The 17,109-nt window shown below is 43.4% G+C and overlaps 1 protein-coding gene across 4 annotated transcripts in view; it reads right to left on the reverse strand.

Moving 5' to 3' along the window:
• The window catches only part of rbm19 (RNA binding motif protein 19), a 377,192-nt gene that overhangs the window by 180,925 nt on the left and 179,158 nt on the right, over positions 1-17,109 (reverse strand). For all 4 annotated transcript variants that reach the window (XM_038790721.1, XM_038790712.1, XM_038790730.1 and 1 more), the window contains exons 22-23: positions 14,466-14,571; positions 1,590-1,710 (exon numbers count right to left, since the gene is read on the reverse strand). In XM_038790721.1, coding sequence (XP_038646649.1) covers positions 1,590-1,710; positions 14,466-14,571 — 227 coding nt within the window. The remainder of the gene's footprint in view (positions 1-1,589; positions 1,711-14,465; positions 14,572-17,109) is intronic.

A 17,109-nucleotide genomic window follows, 5' to 3' on the forward strand; every position in this document is an offset into this window, starting at 1 on the left:
AGCCTCTGGCAGAAATTGCGATCAACCATCGGGGTTAGGAACAGAATATCCCACCGTCATTTCATGAATGTAATGGGGGGGGGGGGCGCTGATGACAGAATTCCGCAATTAGTTTTGGCAACCTCCACGGGATGGGGGAAAGAAGAGAGACAGACAGACATACTTGCGTGAAAGCAGTTCAGAGAAAGGTCACTAGGTTCATTCCTGGGGCGAGGGTTTTATCTGATAAGGAAAGGTTGGGCCTATATTCATTGGAGCTTAGAAGGAGAAGTGATCATTGAAACATAAGATTATGAGGGGAGTCAACAGGCTAGCTGTTGAGAGGATGTTTCCCTCGTGGGGAAATCCAAAGTTCAAGTGTCTCCCATCAAAGATGTAGTTGAAGAGGAATTTCCTCTCTCAGAGGATCATTAATATTTGGAATTCTCTTCCCTAATGAGTAGTGGAAGCTGTGCCATTGAATATGTTCAAGGCGGAGCTGGATTATTGATTGACAAGTGAACCAAGGGTTATTTGGGGGCGGCAGCATTATCAAGGCTTCATCAGATCAACCATAATCTTACTGAACGGTGGTGCAGACTCCAGGGGCTGAATGACCTACTCCTGCTCCTATTTCTTATAACACACAGATTAAAAACATTTTCATGAATTCGGACTGCTGGGGAGATTATAAATGCACTGGTTTGGAGAGAAGCAAATGTCAATCATATCAAGAAGAAAGTACAAGGGTAACAATGGATTCTGGAGAGATGCAAGTTGATGAAACATGACTTTGAAATTCACATTAATTTTCAATTGTAATATGATTGAAATCTAGTAATATTTGTTGCAGGCTCAGTTTATCTTTTTTAAAGAAGTTACCGCATATCAGATTTGTTGTGATGAGCACTAATATACAAATTAGAATTCAAAGAAAATAACATGTTAAACCAGGGATGGGCAAACTTTTCCGTGCAAGGGCCACATTCAGAAATTCACAATTCCCAAAGGGCCACATAGTATATTAAGTAACATAATTACTTCACCCGGTTATGATTCTGGGCGCCTCATATAGAACATAGAACAGCACAGAACAGGCCCTTCGGCCCTCGACGTTGTGCCGAGCAATGATCACCCTACTCAAGTCAACGTATCCACCCTATACCAGTAAGTAACCCAACAGCCCCCCCCCCCCCCCCCCCCCCCACCCCCCCATTAACCTTAAAAAACATTTTTTTTTTTTTTTTTTAAATGACTTGGTGGGCCGCAGAAATACCTTTGGCGGGCCGCATGCGGCCCGCGGGCCGTAGTTTGCCCACCCGTGTTAAACATCTGCTGAGTTTTAGATCTCAACTCATTTCCCTTCTCCACACCTTAAGGATAAAAGTTCTAATTCTGAGTAAGAGACTTTTATGAAGTGGTTTCATTGTGAAATGTATACATTCTGCATTCGTGATAAAATACAAAAAAAATCACCAAGATTAATATTTACCACGTGTTGCGATGTGACTTGAGACGATGAATTTTTTAAATACTCCATATTTTGTAGTGCATTTCAAACTTAAATATCATCGTTTAAAATATAAATTTGCAATTCGAAGGCTATTTACCATAATAATGTTCAGCTGTCTTTCTGCGTAACATCTCCACTGTGTCTTCAGAGTCTGCCCATTCTAGTACTAATCGCCGACCGTACAAGTGAGTGCTGTGGCAAAGGGCGTTAAAGGCTTTCTGCAGAACAGAAGGAAAATGTCTATGAATATTTTTGAATTACAAACAAAATGTATTTATGTCAATTACAGTTGTTTATCATTTGTAAAAGAAGTATTTGTGTAAATGTAAACAGCAATTAAATTATAAATTGCTGACTTCCAAGTGTTTATTTAATTCAACACATTGCTACACTAATTGGGTAACCTCCTTAAGTGTAAACATAGCATGTAAAACAGCTGTGCTAGTTGAACTGCTTGGTGTCATCATAGTACAACATTCCTTTTCACCACTAGAGACGAGACATACTATTAACAATTTATCTGGAAGTATTGGAAACTAAATGGTCTTAACAATGACAACATAGTGCAAAACTATAGGAAGAGAGAAGAGATTAAAACAAGGGCCGCGATTCTCTGCTCCCCACGCCGGGGGGGGGGGGGGGGGGGGGGGGGGGGGGAAGAGAGAGAATCGCGGGAGGGCCGGGCGCATCACGCCACGCTGGCACCTCCAGCGATTCTCTCACCCCCCCCCAAAATGGCGTGTCGCATTTTGCGACAGGCCGCTCGGACAATCGCCGCTTGCCGTTTTTCACGGCGACTCTCCGGCCTGGATGGGCCGAGCGGCCTGACGACCCCGACCGGTTCACGCCGGCGGCAACCACACCTGGTCGCTGCCGGCGTGAACATCGCACGACAGTAAGTGTGGGGCCTGTGGGGGGCGGAGAGAGGATCGAGCACCGCGGGCATGCTCATCAGATGTTTGGCCCGCGATCGGTGCCCACCGATCATCGGGCCGGCGTCTCTAAGAGACGCGCTCTTTTCCCTCCGCCGCCCCGCAAGATCAAGCTGCCATGCCTTGCGGGGCAGCGGAGGGGAAGACGGCAACCGCGCACACGCGGGTTGGAGCAGGCCAACCTGCGCATGCGCAGTTGACGTCACTTAGGCGCCGCCGGCCGCGTAATTCTCGGTGCGCCTAAGTGACGCAAGCGTCAAGGCCCGGCGCCTGAGATTTGCGCACCGCTCGGGGGGAGGGGGAGAATAAGCGGCCTCCGACGCCGGAGTGAAACACTCCGGGTTTCACTCCGGCGTCGGATGTTTCTCTCCGTTTCGGAGAATCGCGCCCAAGAACCCCAAGATGTTCTCAGAATTAGAACCCTTAGAATTAGCGGAAATTAAACTTATGAATCTGGAATGACCAAGAACCATGTCAAATAAAGTTAAATGTTTTCCATTATTCATAATTTTGGATAGCGCTAGACAAGATTTTTTTAATTAGACCCATGAGACAATGATCTGTGACAATGGTCAGGAGGCAATAAGCACGGGCAGGATGGTGGCACAGTGGTTAGTAATGTTGCTTCACAGCGCCAGGGATCCTGATTCAATTCCTGGCTTGGGTCGCGGTCTGTGCGGAATCTGCACGTTCTCGCAGTGTCTGCCTGGGTTTCCTCTGGGTACAGTTTCCTCCCACAAGCCCTGAAAGGCATGCTTGTTAGGTGAATTGGACATTCTGAATTCTCCCTCAGTGCATCCGAACAGGCGCTGTGGTGTGGCGACTAGGGGATTTTCACAGAAACTTCATTGCCGTGTTTATGTCAGACTATTTGTGACACTAATAAAGATTGTTATAAGATTTAAACTCGTTAAAAAATGAATCCTGATGATAGAAAGAACATCTTTGTCACCTGTCAAATAGATGGAGAAAGAGGCTTTGCTAGGTAAATCAAGTGTGTTTTGCACCACAGCAGAGTACTGTGCAAAGCAGATTCCATCTTTATCTCAGGCTCCACGGAGGCCAAAGAAGTGAGAATGTTCAGAGGAAGTAGTACAACTTCAAGGCACATTCCCAATGATGCAGGGATCTATAGGAGACTGGTGGAGGTTCTGCATAAGGCCAACCATCGTGAAATTACAGACTTAGTTTTAAAAAATTTGTTTATGGGATGGGGCGTCTCTGGTTAGGCTAGCATTTAGTGGCCATTCCTAGTTACCCTTCAGAAGGTGATGGTAAGCTGCTTTCTTGAACCGCTGCATTCCTTAAGGTATAGGGACACCCACTGTGCAGTTAGGGAGGGAGTTCCAGGATGTTGTCCCAGTGACAGTGAAGGATCTGTGACATATTTCCAAATCAGGGTGGTGAGTGACTTGGAGGGAACCTCCAGGTGGTGGGGTTCCCAGGTATCCGCTGGTCCTGTCCTTCTAGATGGTAGTGGTCGTGGGTTTGGCATGTGCTTTCTGAGGAACCTTGGTGAGTTAGTGCAGTGCATCTTGCAGATGGTACACATGGCTACAACAGTTCGTCGGTGGTGGAGGGTTTGAATGTTTGTGGAAAGGGGAGCAAACAAGTGGACTGTTTTGTCCCAGATGGTGTTGAGCTTTTTGAGTGCTGTTGGAGCTGCAACAGCGGAGAGTCCCCAAGGACCTTAGGCTACTCTCCCCTTTGAGAGCACTTTCAGGTGTTGATTTAAACTAAGGGTCACCACACGTCAGGCGAAAGGCAAGGTGAGAAGGTAAGGCCTTCATGAATAATCTCAGCCAATATGGGAATTTAACCCGTGCTGTTGGCATCGCTCCTCATCACAAACTAGTCGTCCAGCAAATTGTGCTACTGACCCTCACAAGGTATTTGGATTGCCAGCATTAAAAAAAACAAGTGTAAAACCTCCAAAGTGATAATGTCATCAAGTTGCACTTTCTTTAAACAGGCCTCTGAAACTGACCAAGTTAGGTTGCGCATAAAATTGCTGATCGTGACAGATGATGCTTAAAGGTTTAAGTACTGCCTCAAGTCCTTTACCGTCTGCAACTGTGGCCACACTAAATTGGAACTAAATACACTGACATAGAACGTGGAGCTGTTCTGCTCAAGGAGTCGGTTCAGCTCTGTAAGCTGGCTTTGACATGAAATTTAATTAGATTCTCCAGATCGCTACAATAGACCAAATCAAATTAAAACTCAGACCTGCTTCAAATCCAGTCCAAGCATCTCAATGCTTGATTAACAACCCGAAATTGTCTTAGCTCCTAAGCCAGATGTTCACAGCAAATTTTTCTAGAAGAGACATTGCACTTAACAGACAAAAGCTTATCCTACATGTAGCAAGAGAAATTGGAACTGAGTGGTTAAGCGTGGCTACTTCAATGCTTTTAAAACTTTTTAAGTCCAATCAGCTGTTCAAATTTTATTTACATGGATCATTCAAACAAATTGAACATCGTGCTTTCAGGTTGTGTCATAAAATGAGGCCATGTCTCAAATATAATTAGAGATAACTAGAAATAATACAAGATACACATCATTCAACGTAAGATATTAATGGCTACATTTTCCTCCATTAAATTGATAAAGTTTTGCCCACTGTTGTATACTCACATCTATCATTCAACATTAGCCAAGACGAATAAACAGACTAGTTCTAAAAGTTGTGTATTGTAGTAAAGACGGAATTGAAAACATTCCGATTTGAGTTTCACGTTATATTGTTGGGTAATATTTGGTTTTGTTTATAACTTAAAGTAATTTAAAATAAAATGTGCATTTTGTACAGCAAATTAAAATTTGAATATATAAATGATAATCCCAAAAGATTTTCAGTGAACAATGTTAGAACAAAGTCCAGACCAATCCTTTAAGAATGCTCCTTCGCAGCAGTGGTTAGGCAGCCTGCATTGGCTGGCTGCAGGATCTTCTGGCCCCACCACTGTCAGTGGGATTTCCCATGCCACTGGGAAACCGGCACTGGGGGTGCGTCATCGGCGGGACTGGAAGATCCCACTGGTGAGAACAGCCAGAAGAGCTCGCCCTACATTCGTCTTTTACTGTTACCCTGGGGAATAAACTTTAAATACACATGGTTTGGCATGAAGAACACAAATCCTATGACTAATAATTTAAAGTAGATACATGGTAAAGCAGTATCTAGTAAATGACTGAAAATCCCAGGAGCCGGAAAAACATACAAAAACCTTTTGTTAATTATAAATTGCATCAAAGTTAAATTACCCCAGTGTGGAAAATTTTCAAAAACATATTTCAGTAGGAGTAACCTATTGGCATTTACTTATTTTTATTCTTTCATGGGATGTGAACGTTAATGGCAAGTCCAGCATTTGTTACCTATCCTTCAATGCAGGAGGCAGTTAAGATTAGCTGTGGGTCTTGAGTCACAAGATCGGGTAAAAACAGCAGATTTCCTTCCCAAAAGGACTTTAGTGAACCAGATGGATGTTCATGACAATGGATGACATTTTCATGGTCATGAGACTAGCTTTATATTCCAGATTGTATTAATCAGCCAAATTTAAAACCCACCATGAAGCCATACCTCCAAAGCATTAGCTTGGGGCTCTGGATTAGCCCAGTGATATTATCACTATCTCTCCTCTAAATATAAATGAATCCTGAATAAAAATTGTGCATCAAACTTTAAAAAATTACCAATGCTCACCTATTCCATTTAAAGTGACTAATAATACTTTAGAAATAAAAGCACATTTTATGGCTATTAATCAATTATTTGCAATGTACTTGCAGCTTACTTTTTCGAATGCAGTCTTTCCAATATTTGAGTTAATAACTCAAATCACTCACATATAGTTAAGCCTTTTCTTTGTCATTCTTAATAAATCAGACACATGATGGATCCACGTCACCGTCTTTCTAACACTGACCTATAGACCCAAAGAAAACAATGTAGACAGGCACAGGCCACACTATCGGAGGGAAAGAGATCCCTATTTACACCCTGATGTTGAAGGAGAAGCAATGTAAAATTCTGCTTTGTTTGGGGTGGTATGTGCGGAGGCTAATCACGTCCCCTGAAATTAATTATGTTCATGCATAGCATACACAAATGTTAGAAGAAAGCAGCTCAATTGTTTTGCGTTCGATAAACACGTCACAAATCTAAAAGGTGAGACTTCCGGTGGCGGCATGTAGTTGGAGGTCGTACATCAGATGGCTCCTGCTAGAGTCTCTGGACCTTTATGCCCTGTTTTAGTGATAGTTTGTGGATGAATTGGAGTGGGAAATCATAAAGAAGAAGACGAGAAATGTTGAAGTCTCATAAGAAAGGTACTGGAAAGAAGGGAGCCCTCCCACAGGGGGAGGTGATCTCGTTTCAGGCTGAAGTGGATATGGAGGAGAGGGAGGAATGCCAATGACTGATGCGATTTTGGAGGTGGATGGGAGGTACGCAGGAGACCCGGACCCGGGTTTCCCGGCAAAGAGGAAGGAATTGCAGGCGAGGTTTGACCTATTGTCCATGGGAAAAGCAGTGCATCAGTTGAGAAGGGCGAAGGGGGCTGTTTATGACTAGTGGGAGAAGGCAGAACATATGCTGGCAGGTCAGTTGTGTCAGTCCATGGCGAGGGAGATAGTTTGGGTGTGGTACAGTACAAGACAGGGGAGTTGGTGGTGGCTACGAAACAGATTAATAAGGTGTTGGAGGAGTTCTATAGAGACCTGTATAAGTCAACAGTCATCAGGGGAGGAGTGGGAGGTGAGGAAGTTTTTGGGTGGGCTATAGCGCCTGAGGTTGGGGGAGACAGAGAGGCAGGGTTGGAGGAGTCAGTGGGGAGGAGGCGATTAGACTGTTGCAGGCAGGGAAGGTGGTGGGGACTGACGGGTTCCTGGTCAAAATTTATGAAAGACTTAAGGATAGGCTGGCGCCGTTGATAGTGGGAATGTTTGAGGATGTCAGGGGTGTCTTGCAGCAAACAATGGGGCAGGGCTACATCTCGTTGTGGCTAAAGGATAAGGTTCCGGAGAAGTGCGGGTCGTATAAGCCCATATTTCTGCTGAATGTAGATGGCAAGACATTGGCATTAAGGTTGGAGGGGTGCCTTCCAAAAGTGATTGGGGAGGACCAGACGGAGTTCATAAAGGGAAGATAATTATCCTTGAACGCAAGGAGGTTGTTGAATGCGGTGCTTTCTCCGGCAGAGGGAAGGGAGACGGAGATGGTGATAGCGTTGGATGCAGGGAAGGCATTTGATTAGGTGGAGTGGAGTTATTTGATGGCGGTATTGGAGAAATTTGGGATTGGGCCAAAGTTTGCAGCATGGGTGCAACTGCTCTACAAGGAGCCGATGGCGAGAGTGTGCACAAATAGTATGAACTCAGGGTATCTTGCATTGCACTTGGTTATGAGGAAGAGATGCCCCATGCCCCCCCCTTCTGTTTGGCAACAGATTTATAGAATCCATTTAGTGAAGGCGGCCATTCGGCCCATCGAGTTGGCACCGGCCCTTTGAAACAGCACCCTACTTAAGCCCAAGCGTCCACCCAATCCCCACAACCCAGTAACCCTACCTATCCTTCTGGTCACTAAAAGGCAATTTAGCATGGCCAATCCACCTAACCAGCACAGCTTTGGACTGTGGGAGGAAACCCACACAGTCACCCGAGGCTGGAATTGAAACCGGGTCCCTGGAGCTGTGATGCAGCAGTGCAAACCACTGTCCACCATGCTGCCCAAGGGCTATGGAGCCCTTGGTTATTGCGCTGAGGAGCTTGGGTTCTGAAAGGGGATAGTGGGGGAGGGGGCTGTGGAATATAAGAGTGCCCTTATATGCAGATGATCTGTTGCTGTATACCTCTGAGCTGAGCTCTTCGGTGGAGAGTATAATGAGATTGCTCCAGATATTTGGGACGATTTCAGGGTACAAACTGAATTTAGGGAAAAGTGAGTACTTCTCGATCTCCCCTCTGGGAGTGGGGACGGGGATGGGGGCTGTCATTTTGCCTCGCAATGTCTCATATCAGTGCAGGGGATTGGGCAGGCTTCGGAAGTTTAATTTCACTAGCTTGGTGGGAAGGCTGATTTCTTGAGGTGGGACAACCTCCCTCTGGTGGGCACCTGCAGGCGGTAAAGATGTTTTGCTGTGATTCCTGTCCTTGTTTCAATTGGGTCTTTTGGTGCAAGGTTTTTTTTAAGAGCAGTTTACAGGCTGATTTCCTCGTTTGATTGAGTGGAGAAGGTGGCTAGGATTAGCAAGGTGGTACTGCAGAGGTGCCGGTAGGCGGCCAGGGGCGGGTGGGGGGCTCAGGCATCCCAAATTTGATGTATTGTTATTGGGCGGCAAATGCAGAGAAGATCTGGAGATGGAGCAGGGAATGGGGGGGGGGGGGGGGGGGGGGGGGGGGCTTTGTGGGTGAGGATGGAGGAGGCTCTTGCAGGGGGTGAGGGTTGCAGACGCTGGCAACAGCGTCGTTACCAATGGCCCCAGGGAAATATAGGGTGAGGCCGCCGGTGGTGACTATGTTGAAGATCTGGAGGTAGTTTAGAGAGCATTTTAGGGGGGAGCTGGTCAGGGGGATGCCGATTCGGGGGAATCATGGGTTTGAGCCGGGGAGGAAGAATGCAAGTTTCCGGGGATGGGAAGAGAGGGGGTTAAGGAAATGATGGATCCGTTTCTGGGAGGGCGATTTGCGAAGTTTGGGCTGGCGCAGGGCGAAAGTTTCAGGTATATGCAGGTAAGGCACTATGCGAGGAAGTGGAGTCCCCATCCTCCTCCAAAATCTCCCATAAATCACCGAGACAATCCCCACCCAACACATTGTTGGAGGTGGTAGGTGGTGCTGTCGGGTGGGGGGGGGGGGGATTCATGGGAGATTTGAGGAGGATGGGGAGTCCATGGTGAGGTTAAGATGAAGTGGCAGGAAGAGTTGAGGTGGCGCGGGAGGAGGGCCTGTGGTGTAAAGTACTGCAGAGGGTAAATGCCTCACTTCGTGTGTGAGGTGGGGCAGATACAGTTGAAGGTAGGGTACAAGACCCACCTTACAAAGTCTAGGTTGAGTCGACTGTTCGAAAGGGTGGAGGATATCTGTGAGCGATGTGAGAGGTTCCGTGCGAATCGTGTGCATATGCTTTGGTCCTGCCCAAAGCTGGAAATGTTCTGGAGGATGGTGCTCAGCACCATATCAGGGATTCTGTATGTGGACGTGGAGCCCCTTCCCTGAGAAGCCATATTCGGGATGCCGGACCGGCCGGAGACGCAGGCGGGGCAGATGTATTAGCCTTCGCCGCGCTGATTGCTCATAGGTAGGTCTTGTTGGGGTGGAGGTCAGCTTCTCCACCCTGTGCCTCAGCGTGGCAGGGAGACCTGCTGGAGTTTCTGACCCTGGAAAAGGTGAAATTTGCTCTAAGGGGCACGAGCGATAGTTCTACAATTGTTGGGGTTTGTTTATCATGCACTTTCAGGAGTTGGTTACCGTTGACTGTTGGGGGCGGGGGGTGGGGTCTGTGTAGCTGGGGGTTTTGTGGGGTTGTTCTGAATTGTAAAATTGCTGAATAAAAATACTTAAAAACAAATCTAAGAGGTGACCATTGTTCAAGTAAACAGCAAGACTTTCCAAGAAACTCATGCCACACAGGTAAACATTTCGACATAAGCATGTGCTAATAAAATAATTTGTGCTGGGCATAATGAAAATTCTTTCACCAAATGTAGGCTGTAAAAAAAAAAAAAATCAAACTTTCCACTAGGGTAATGATTAATTAGAATAATCGTTAATTGTCTTGATGGTGTTTTTCTTTTTGAAACACTGAAGCTTAAACTGACAAATTTCCAGACTGGTTTTTTGCAATACAGCTTTTTCAAAAAGCTGGCACAGGTACAATGGAGCAAATGACCATTAATTGTGCTTAAAGATTCTAACTACAAACTGAGGAGAAGCCTTCCACAATCTTGGAACACACTGCCTCAATGAATAGCCTGCCTGGGCAACATGCAGGAAATCATATATTGTCAGATTTCTTCCGTCTTAACAGCAAAATTCTGTGGGTGCTGGAAATATAAACAAATTGTTGGAAATACTCAGCAGGTCAGGCAGCAGCTGTTCTCGTAGATGCTGCCAGACCTGGTGAGTATTTCCAGCATTCTTGGAAACAAATTTTCTTCACCCACATTCTCAGTGAAAAGTGGTTCTCCTATATTTGGATTTTGTAGTTAATGTATTACTTTGGCATTTATTAAAACTGTATCTAGATCATAGCACATGCAAGTAGAAGTCCAGGGTACCAAACATTTCTGGTACAAGGTGTTCAGGAAAGATAGGGAAGGAAAGAAAGGAGGAGGATAAGCAGTAATGAGCGATCAGTATATAGAGACAGGGGGTTGGATTCTCCGGTCGCTGATGGCGAAATTGCATTCAGTGATCGGCCGGAGAATCACAGTTCCCATCCAAATCGGGGGTGGCGCCACTTTTGCGATGCTCTGCCTCCTCCAAAGCGACGTACTCAGAGTACACTGCGCCACTTATCGAGGGCCTCAGGATATTGCCCGAGGCCTGCCCCCGACCGGATGGGAACTCGGCGTGGCAGCTGCGGACTCAGTCCAGCTCCGCCACAGTCGGGGGAGAGTCGATCCGCAAGCGGGGGGAATTTTAGTAGGGGCCGGGGGCACTGTATGACAGGGGTCCAGGGCGTGCGAGATGGCCAAGGGGGGGGCACTACTTTGCAGGCCAGGTTGGTTTAGCACACTGGGTTAAATAGCTGGCTTTTAAAGCAGACCCAGGCAGGCCAGCAGCACTGGTTCAATTCCCGTACCAGCCTCCCCGAACAGGTGCCGGAATGTGGTGACTAGGGGCTTTTCACAGTAACTTTATTGAAGCCTACTTGTGACAATAAGCGATTTTCATTCATTAATTTCAAGCAGCCTCCGCCATGTAGCATGCCCAGCCACGGACACGGCAGTTTTCCGGGCAGTATCGGCATGCTACCCGCAGGAAAACGGGGAATCGTTGGCCGTTTTACTCCATTTTTTCTGACGCAAGTTACCAAGCCGGCGTGGGGACATAGCACCAGAATCAAGAATCCAGCCCAGGATATCCGAGAGGGATCAAGGGCAGAATCTATTTGGTTGCAGCTAAGAAACAATACAAGTAGCGTTACATTTCTGGATAAATTCAATAAGCTACTACCTAATGGGAATGATGTAAAGGAACAAATTTGAAATGAAATTTTAGAGGTGGTAGAATATTTATAACAGGAAATTTAAATATCCTTATATCAACTGGAAGAAGATTAGTGTAAAGGGCAAAGGGGAAAGAAATTCCAAAGGGTGTTCAGGAGAATTCTCTACATCAGTATGATTGCAATCCAACAAGGAAGGAGGTATTGCTGATTTGGTTCTGGGGAATTAAGTGGACTAAGTCAATAGGAGGAAATTTAGTGACAGTGATCATAGCATCATAAGGTTTAGGTTAGTATGGAAAGACGGAGCTATTCAGAGTACGAATAATTAATTGTGGGAAGGCCAACTTCAATGTGATGAGAACGGATCTAGCCCAGGTAAACTGGAAACGATTGGCAGGCAGAACCATAACAAAACACTGGGCTGCTTTAAAGAGGAGGTAGTTCTGATAGAGTTGAGGTATATTCCCACAAGAGGAAAAGGTTGGGGAAACAAATCCAGAGCTCCCTGGATGACAAAAGAGATAGAGAATAAGATGATGTTGGAAAAGAGTGCATAAGACCAATGTCGGGGAATAATACAACTGAGAACCCAGGCTAAATATAAAAGTTTCAGGTGGGAAGTGAAGAATAAAATAAGAGAAACAAAAAAGGAGTGTGAGAAGAGACTTGCAGCTAACATAAAAGGGAATCTAAGTTACTTCAATAGACGTATATATTGTAAAAAGGTGGTAAAAGAAGTAGGGCCAATTTAGGACCTAAAAAGGGGTTTACGGAAGGGAGGGACATGGCTGAGATACTAAAAGTACTTTGAATCTGTCTTTGCCAAGGAAGGAGATTCCGACAAAGTCATAGTAAGTGGGGTTAATTGACATACTGAACAGATTTAAAATGAACAAATAGAAGGTATCAGATGAGTCTAAGGAAAGTAAGAGTGGAACTTATGGAGGCATGGGCCAGAATCCTCTGATCCTCCCAGCTAGATAACTGGCGAATAGCAAATGTTACACCTTTGTTCATAATAATGTGTATGGATACGTCCAACAACTACAGGCCAGTTAGCTTAACCTTGATTGTGTGAAAGCATTTAGAAATGATAACCTGGGATTATATTAACAGTCAATTGGACAAATGTGGAATAATTAAACAAAGCCAGCATCGATAACATTAAGGCATGTTTAACTAACTTGCTAGAGTTTATGACTAAGTAACAGAGAGGTTTGATGAGGATATTACAGTTGATATTGTGTACATGGACTTTCAAAAGGCATTTGACAAGGTGCCATATCACCAGCTTTTCTGAAAAGGTAGAGTCCATGGAATGAAAGGGACAATAACAGCATGGACAAGAAATTGTTTGAGTGACAGAACAGAGATGACTCACAAACTTTTGTTTTTGCTGACTGCAGCAAGGCATATGGGTAGCAATTGGTTAGGATCTGGAGTGCACTGCCCAAGTTTAGTGGCAGCAGATCAGATGGCAACTTTTAAGCGAAAACTGATTCATTATCTGAAGAGAAAAAACATTGTAGGGCTACAGGTAAGATAGGCGAAATTGCCTTCTTCTGTGCTGTAACCATTCTACGATTCTACAATGAGTTCCCATGGGGTAAATGTTAGGATCCCCTTGCTCTTCCTGATAAATATGAATGAGCTAGATCTGGGTGTACACAGCACAATTTCAAAATTTGCAGATGCCAAAAAACTGCAAGAAGGATAGTGATCGGTAGAAACGACCATGGACAGGCTGGTGGGTAGGCAGACATTTGCCAGATGAAATTTAATGCAGAAAATTATGAAGTGATTCATTTAGGTAGAAAAGCACAATAAGAGGTAATACATGGTGAAAGGTACAATTCTAAAAGGGGCACATGAGCAGAGGGACTTGGGGATATACTTTCACAAATCATTCAAGTAGCAAGGCAGATTGAAAGAGTGGTTTATAAAGAATACAGGATCCTGGGCTGTATAAATGGGGCATAGAACACGTGTAGAAATGCGGCAAGGAAGCTATGAAAAACCTTTTTAAGACACTGGTTTGGCCTCAACTGGAAACTGGTATCCAGTCTTGGGCACCACATTCGGAAGGATGTGATGGATTAGGAAGAGGAAGAAAAGATTCGCGAGAATGGTGCCGGTGATGAGGAACTTTAGCTCCCTGGATAGATTGAAGTAGCTGGGGGTGCTCTCCTTGGAGGAGAGAAAGTGAAAAGTTGATTTGATAGATGTTCAAAGTCATAAGGGGTCTGATCAGAGTAGGGCAGGAGAAACTGTTTCCTTTAGTGGAAAGAACAAGAATCAGAGGACACTGATTTGAAGGGATCAGCCAAATTATAAATGGCGACATAAGGAAAAAGGTTATTACCGCAGTGATTAATTTGGATCTGGAAAGCAATGCCTGAATGTGTGGTGGAGGTATGTTCAATCATGGCTTTCAAAGGATTACTGCATAATTACCTGAAGAAAAAATTTGCAGAGCTATGGCGAAAAGAGCAGAGGAATGCAGTGAGCTGGCAGATTGAACGTCCTCCTTCTGGGCTGCAATAATTCTATGATTCTATAAGTCACACATGAAATGGATTCACAAACAATGGTCGACTTTAAACCCAAGGATGAGTAACAGGTGAAAAGAGGGCACTATAGCTATCAGAATCAGAAAAATGGACAGCCATTGATTTGCAGCCAAGTGCCATGGAGAGGTTTTGGGAGGTTTTCACTGGAGAGAAAGGGAGACTGCAGCTTTCCCCTCTGAGCCAATAAGACCACTCTTGCACTTAATTCTTTTCAAGCCATAAAACCTAACCATATAAGAATCTACAGGAAAATTTACATCCAATTATCTTGAAAAATACCACACCTTTGCATCTTGTTTAGTGAGAAAGTCAACAAATCCAAAGCCCCTGTGTGCGCCAGTTCCAGCCATTTTCTTGGGCAATCGCACGGTCTTTATTTCTCCAAAGGTACTGAAAGTTTAAAAAAAAATTGTTGGATATAAACCATTATTGCTGTACAATACCATACTCTGTTCAAATGTTTGGAAACAATCTATATATGTTTTTTAATTCTGTGCCATGGAATAGCCAATTTCCTTTTTCTGTTTTTTGTAAGAAAACAAACCAACACTGTGGGCAAGTGAGAAATGCATTACACATTACAGAGATTAAAAAATCCCCAAAATTTGAGAAAATTTGAACAGTCAATAGTATCACTAAATATTTACATGGTAACTAACATAACAATTCATACATGACACCATTAACTTGTAGACCATTGGTTAATTCAGGGGAATTCCTGCCTCACTGGGCCATTGGTTTGGTTTTCCTCGCATTTACTCTAATGTTAAAACAAGTTATTAAACTATACATTTGTTTAAATACTAATGGCAGTGATCCAAAGTAAATAAATTACAAATTGGTATACAAGTAACAACTACCATTCTTTTCATGTTTCCCCCCCCCATTTCCTGGCCTTTCAGTTTTACCTTTTATCCTTACTCCAACTTTCTAGTTTACCTACTTCAGCTTTTCATCTTCACAATAAATCAAATCAAATCAATCAATCACTCATTTAAATTTAAAATAATTTTTATCCTCCATCATTGTTCACAATATACATTTGCCCCCAGCTGAAAACGAGGCTGAAAAGGAGATTTTCGGCTTAAGCTCTAGGTACTAAAGATAGTCTTGAACTCGAAAACATGTCAGACAGTGTTGTAAATTCTTTGATTCCATTGATTGTGAGAGAGGGGCGAGAAAAAGGGACAGATGCAGAATTTTGCACAGTAGCTTTGGAAAGCTGCAAAGGGATATGGCTCGAAAGAAGGATATAATGTAGCTGCCTACTTAGAACTTAAGTTTGTTGAACTCAAGGAAGATAACCCACTGATGTGGATAAAAGGTATATCTCTTCATAATTGTTATATAATTAAAGACAAAGACAAACTGTACCTTTGGAACGTAGGTGAGTCTGATCATAACTTCTGCATGTTTATTTGCAGTAGCGAAAGCAGTTTATCCTGCACCAAAGAACCAAGCGTTTGATCATCATACCTTCAGTCTTTTAGCACTGAGATAAGGAGAATTTTTTTAAATTTTAAGGTTGTGAACTTTTGGAATTCTCTATCCCAGAGGGCAGTGGATGCTCAATCAATCAATGAGTGTATTCAAGTCAGAGATCAATATATTTCTGGATAATGAGGGAATCACGATATACAGAGTGATCGCAGGCAATTAGAGGTGACGTAGAAGATAAGCCCTAATCTTACTGAATGGCAGAACAGGCTTGAAAGGCTGACGGGCCTCATTCTTCTGTCCATGTACAAAAGGCACGAATATCCAGAGCAAGCCACAAAATATATGCACAAATGGTGCAATGCAAGATAACGCCCATAAAAGTCAGATGCTTAGGCCTCTTATGGGCGCAACTCACATAATTGGAGTAGAAATTTACAGCACACCTGAATCTCCTGGTTATCAAAGTATGTCCAACCTATAACAAATCTATAATAACATAATAATGAATCTATAATAAATTATACTTACATCTGAATTTGGGTTTGGCATTACTTATTCAGGGAACTACATCAATTTAAATGAAAAATATTGATCAGAAAATAATTGAAACTGACTTAGAAGGTACTATATTTCCTGATTAACAGAGACAAATGGCCCTTTGAACACGACTACTACAGGAAGGAGGAGGCAGAGTTAAGCATATACTACTAGATAAAAGTAGAATTGGCAGGTTGTTCTGTTGTGACGTGTATCAGTCCGTGCACATTTGGTGTTCTTTCAATGTTTCACCAAACACTTTGTAAGAGAACTGAAAGCCAACAGAAACTCAACTTTCTCTCAGAAGCAGCACATGGTAGTGGCTTCATGACAAGCACATTAAAACTTCAGCCAACAAAAATCTAACTTGGCGTACATTTTTTTGCAAATAGAAGGCTTTCTGGGTAATACTATATTTATTCAATTAAGAGTATATAATGCACACTTTCACCGAATTCCAGTCTCCAATCAACAATTGCATTTATTTGAGGCCCTGCTACATGGAAAAGAGGAAATAATTTATTCTGCAGTGATAGACAGGCATAAATGATTAATATTTTTTGTTAGTTGTGCGAATTAACAAAGCAGTTAAAAGAACACTAATCTAATGGTTTTACACAATAACAAAAACATTGCAGTTTCAGAAAAAGTACCACTTATAGAATTACTACTTGCTTCCACCCTTAAATTTCTATTTTTAAAAATACCCAAATGTTTATAAGTAAATTGAATACAAGTTCTATAAATTTCATAAAGGAGAATAAACAATTTATCTGAAACAAAAATAAGTACAGAATTTACTGATTTTGTATCAATTAAAAATCCAGAAGTTTTAGCTCACAATGAGAAAAGAACACGAGAAATAATTATCCATTAAATAAACAAATGATTTGTTTAATTGCACTCTTTTGGCTGATTTATTTGGTTTGTAACAGCAGAGAATAGTGCTAT

Source organism: Scyliorhinus canicula, chromosome 1 (assembly GCF_902713615.1).
Source record: "Scyliorhinus canicula chromosome 1, sScyCan1.1, whole genome shotgun sequence".
In the NCBI taxonomy this organism is placed as follows: domain Eukaryota; kingdom Metazoa; phylum Chordata; class Chondrichthyes; order Carcharhiniformes; family Scyliorhinidae; genus Scyliorhinus; species Scyliorhinus canicula.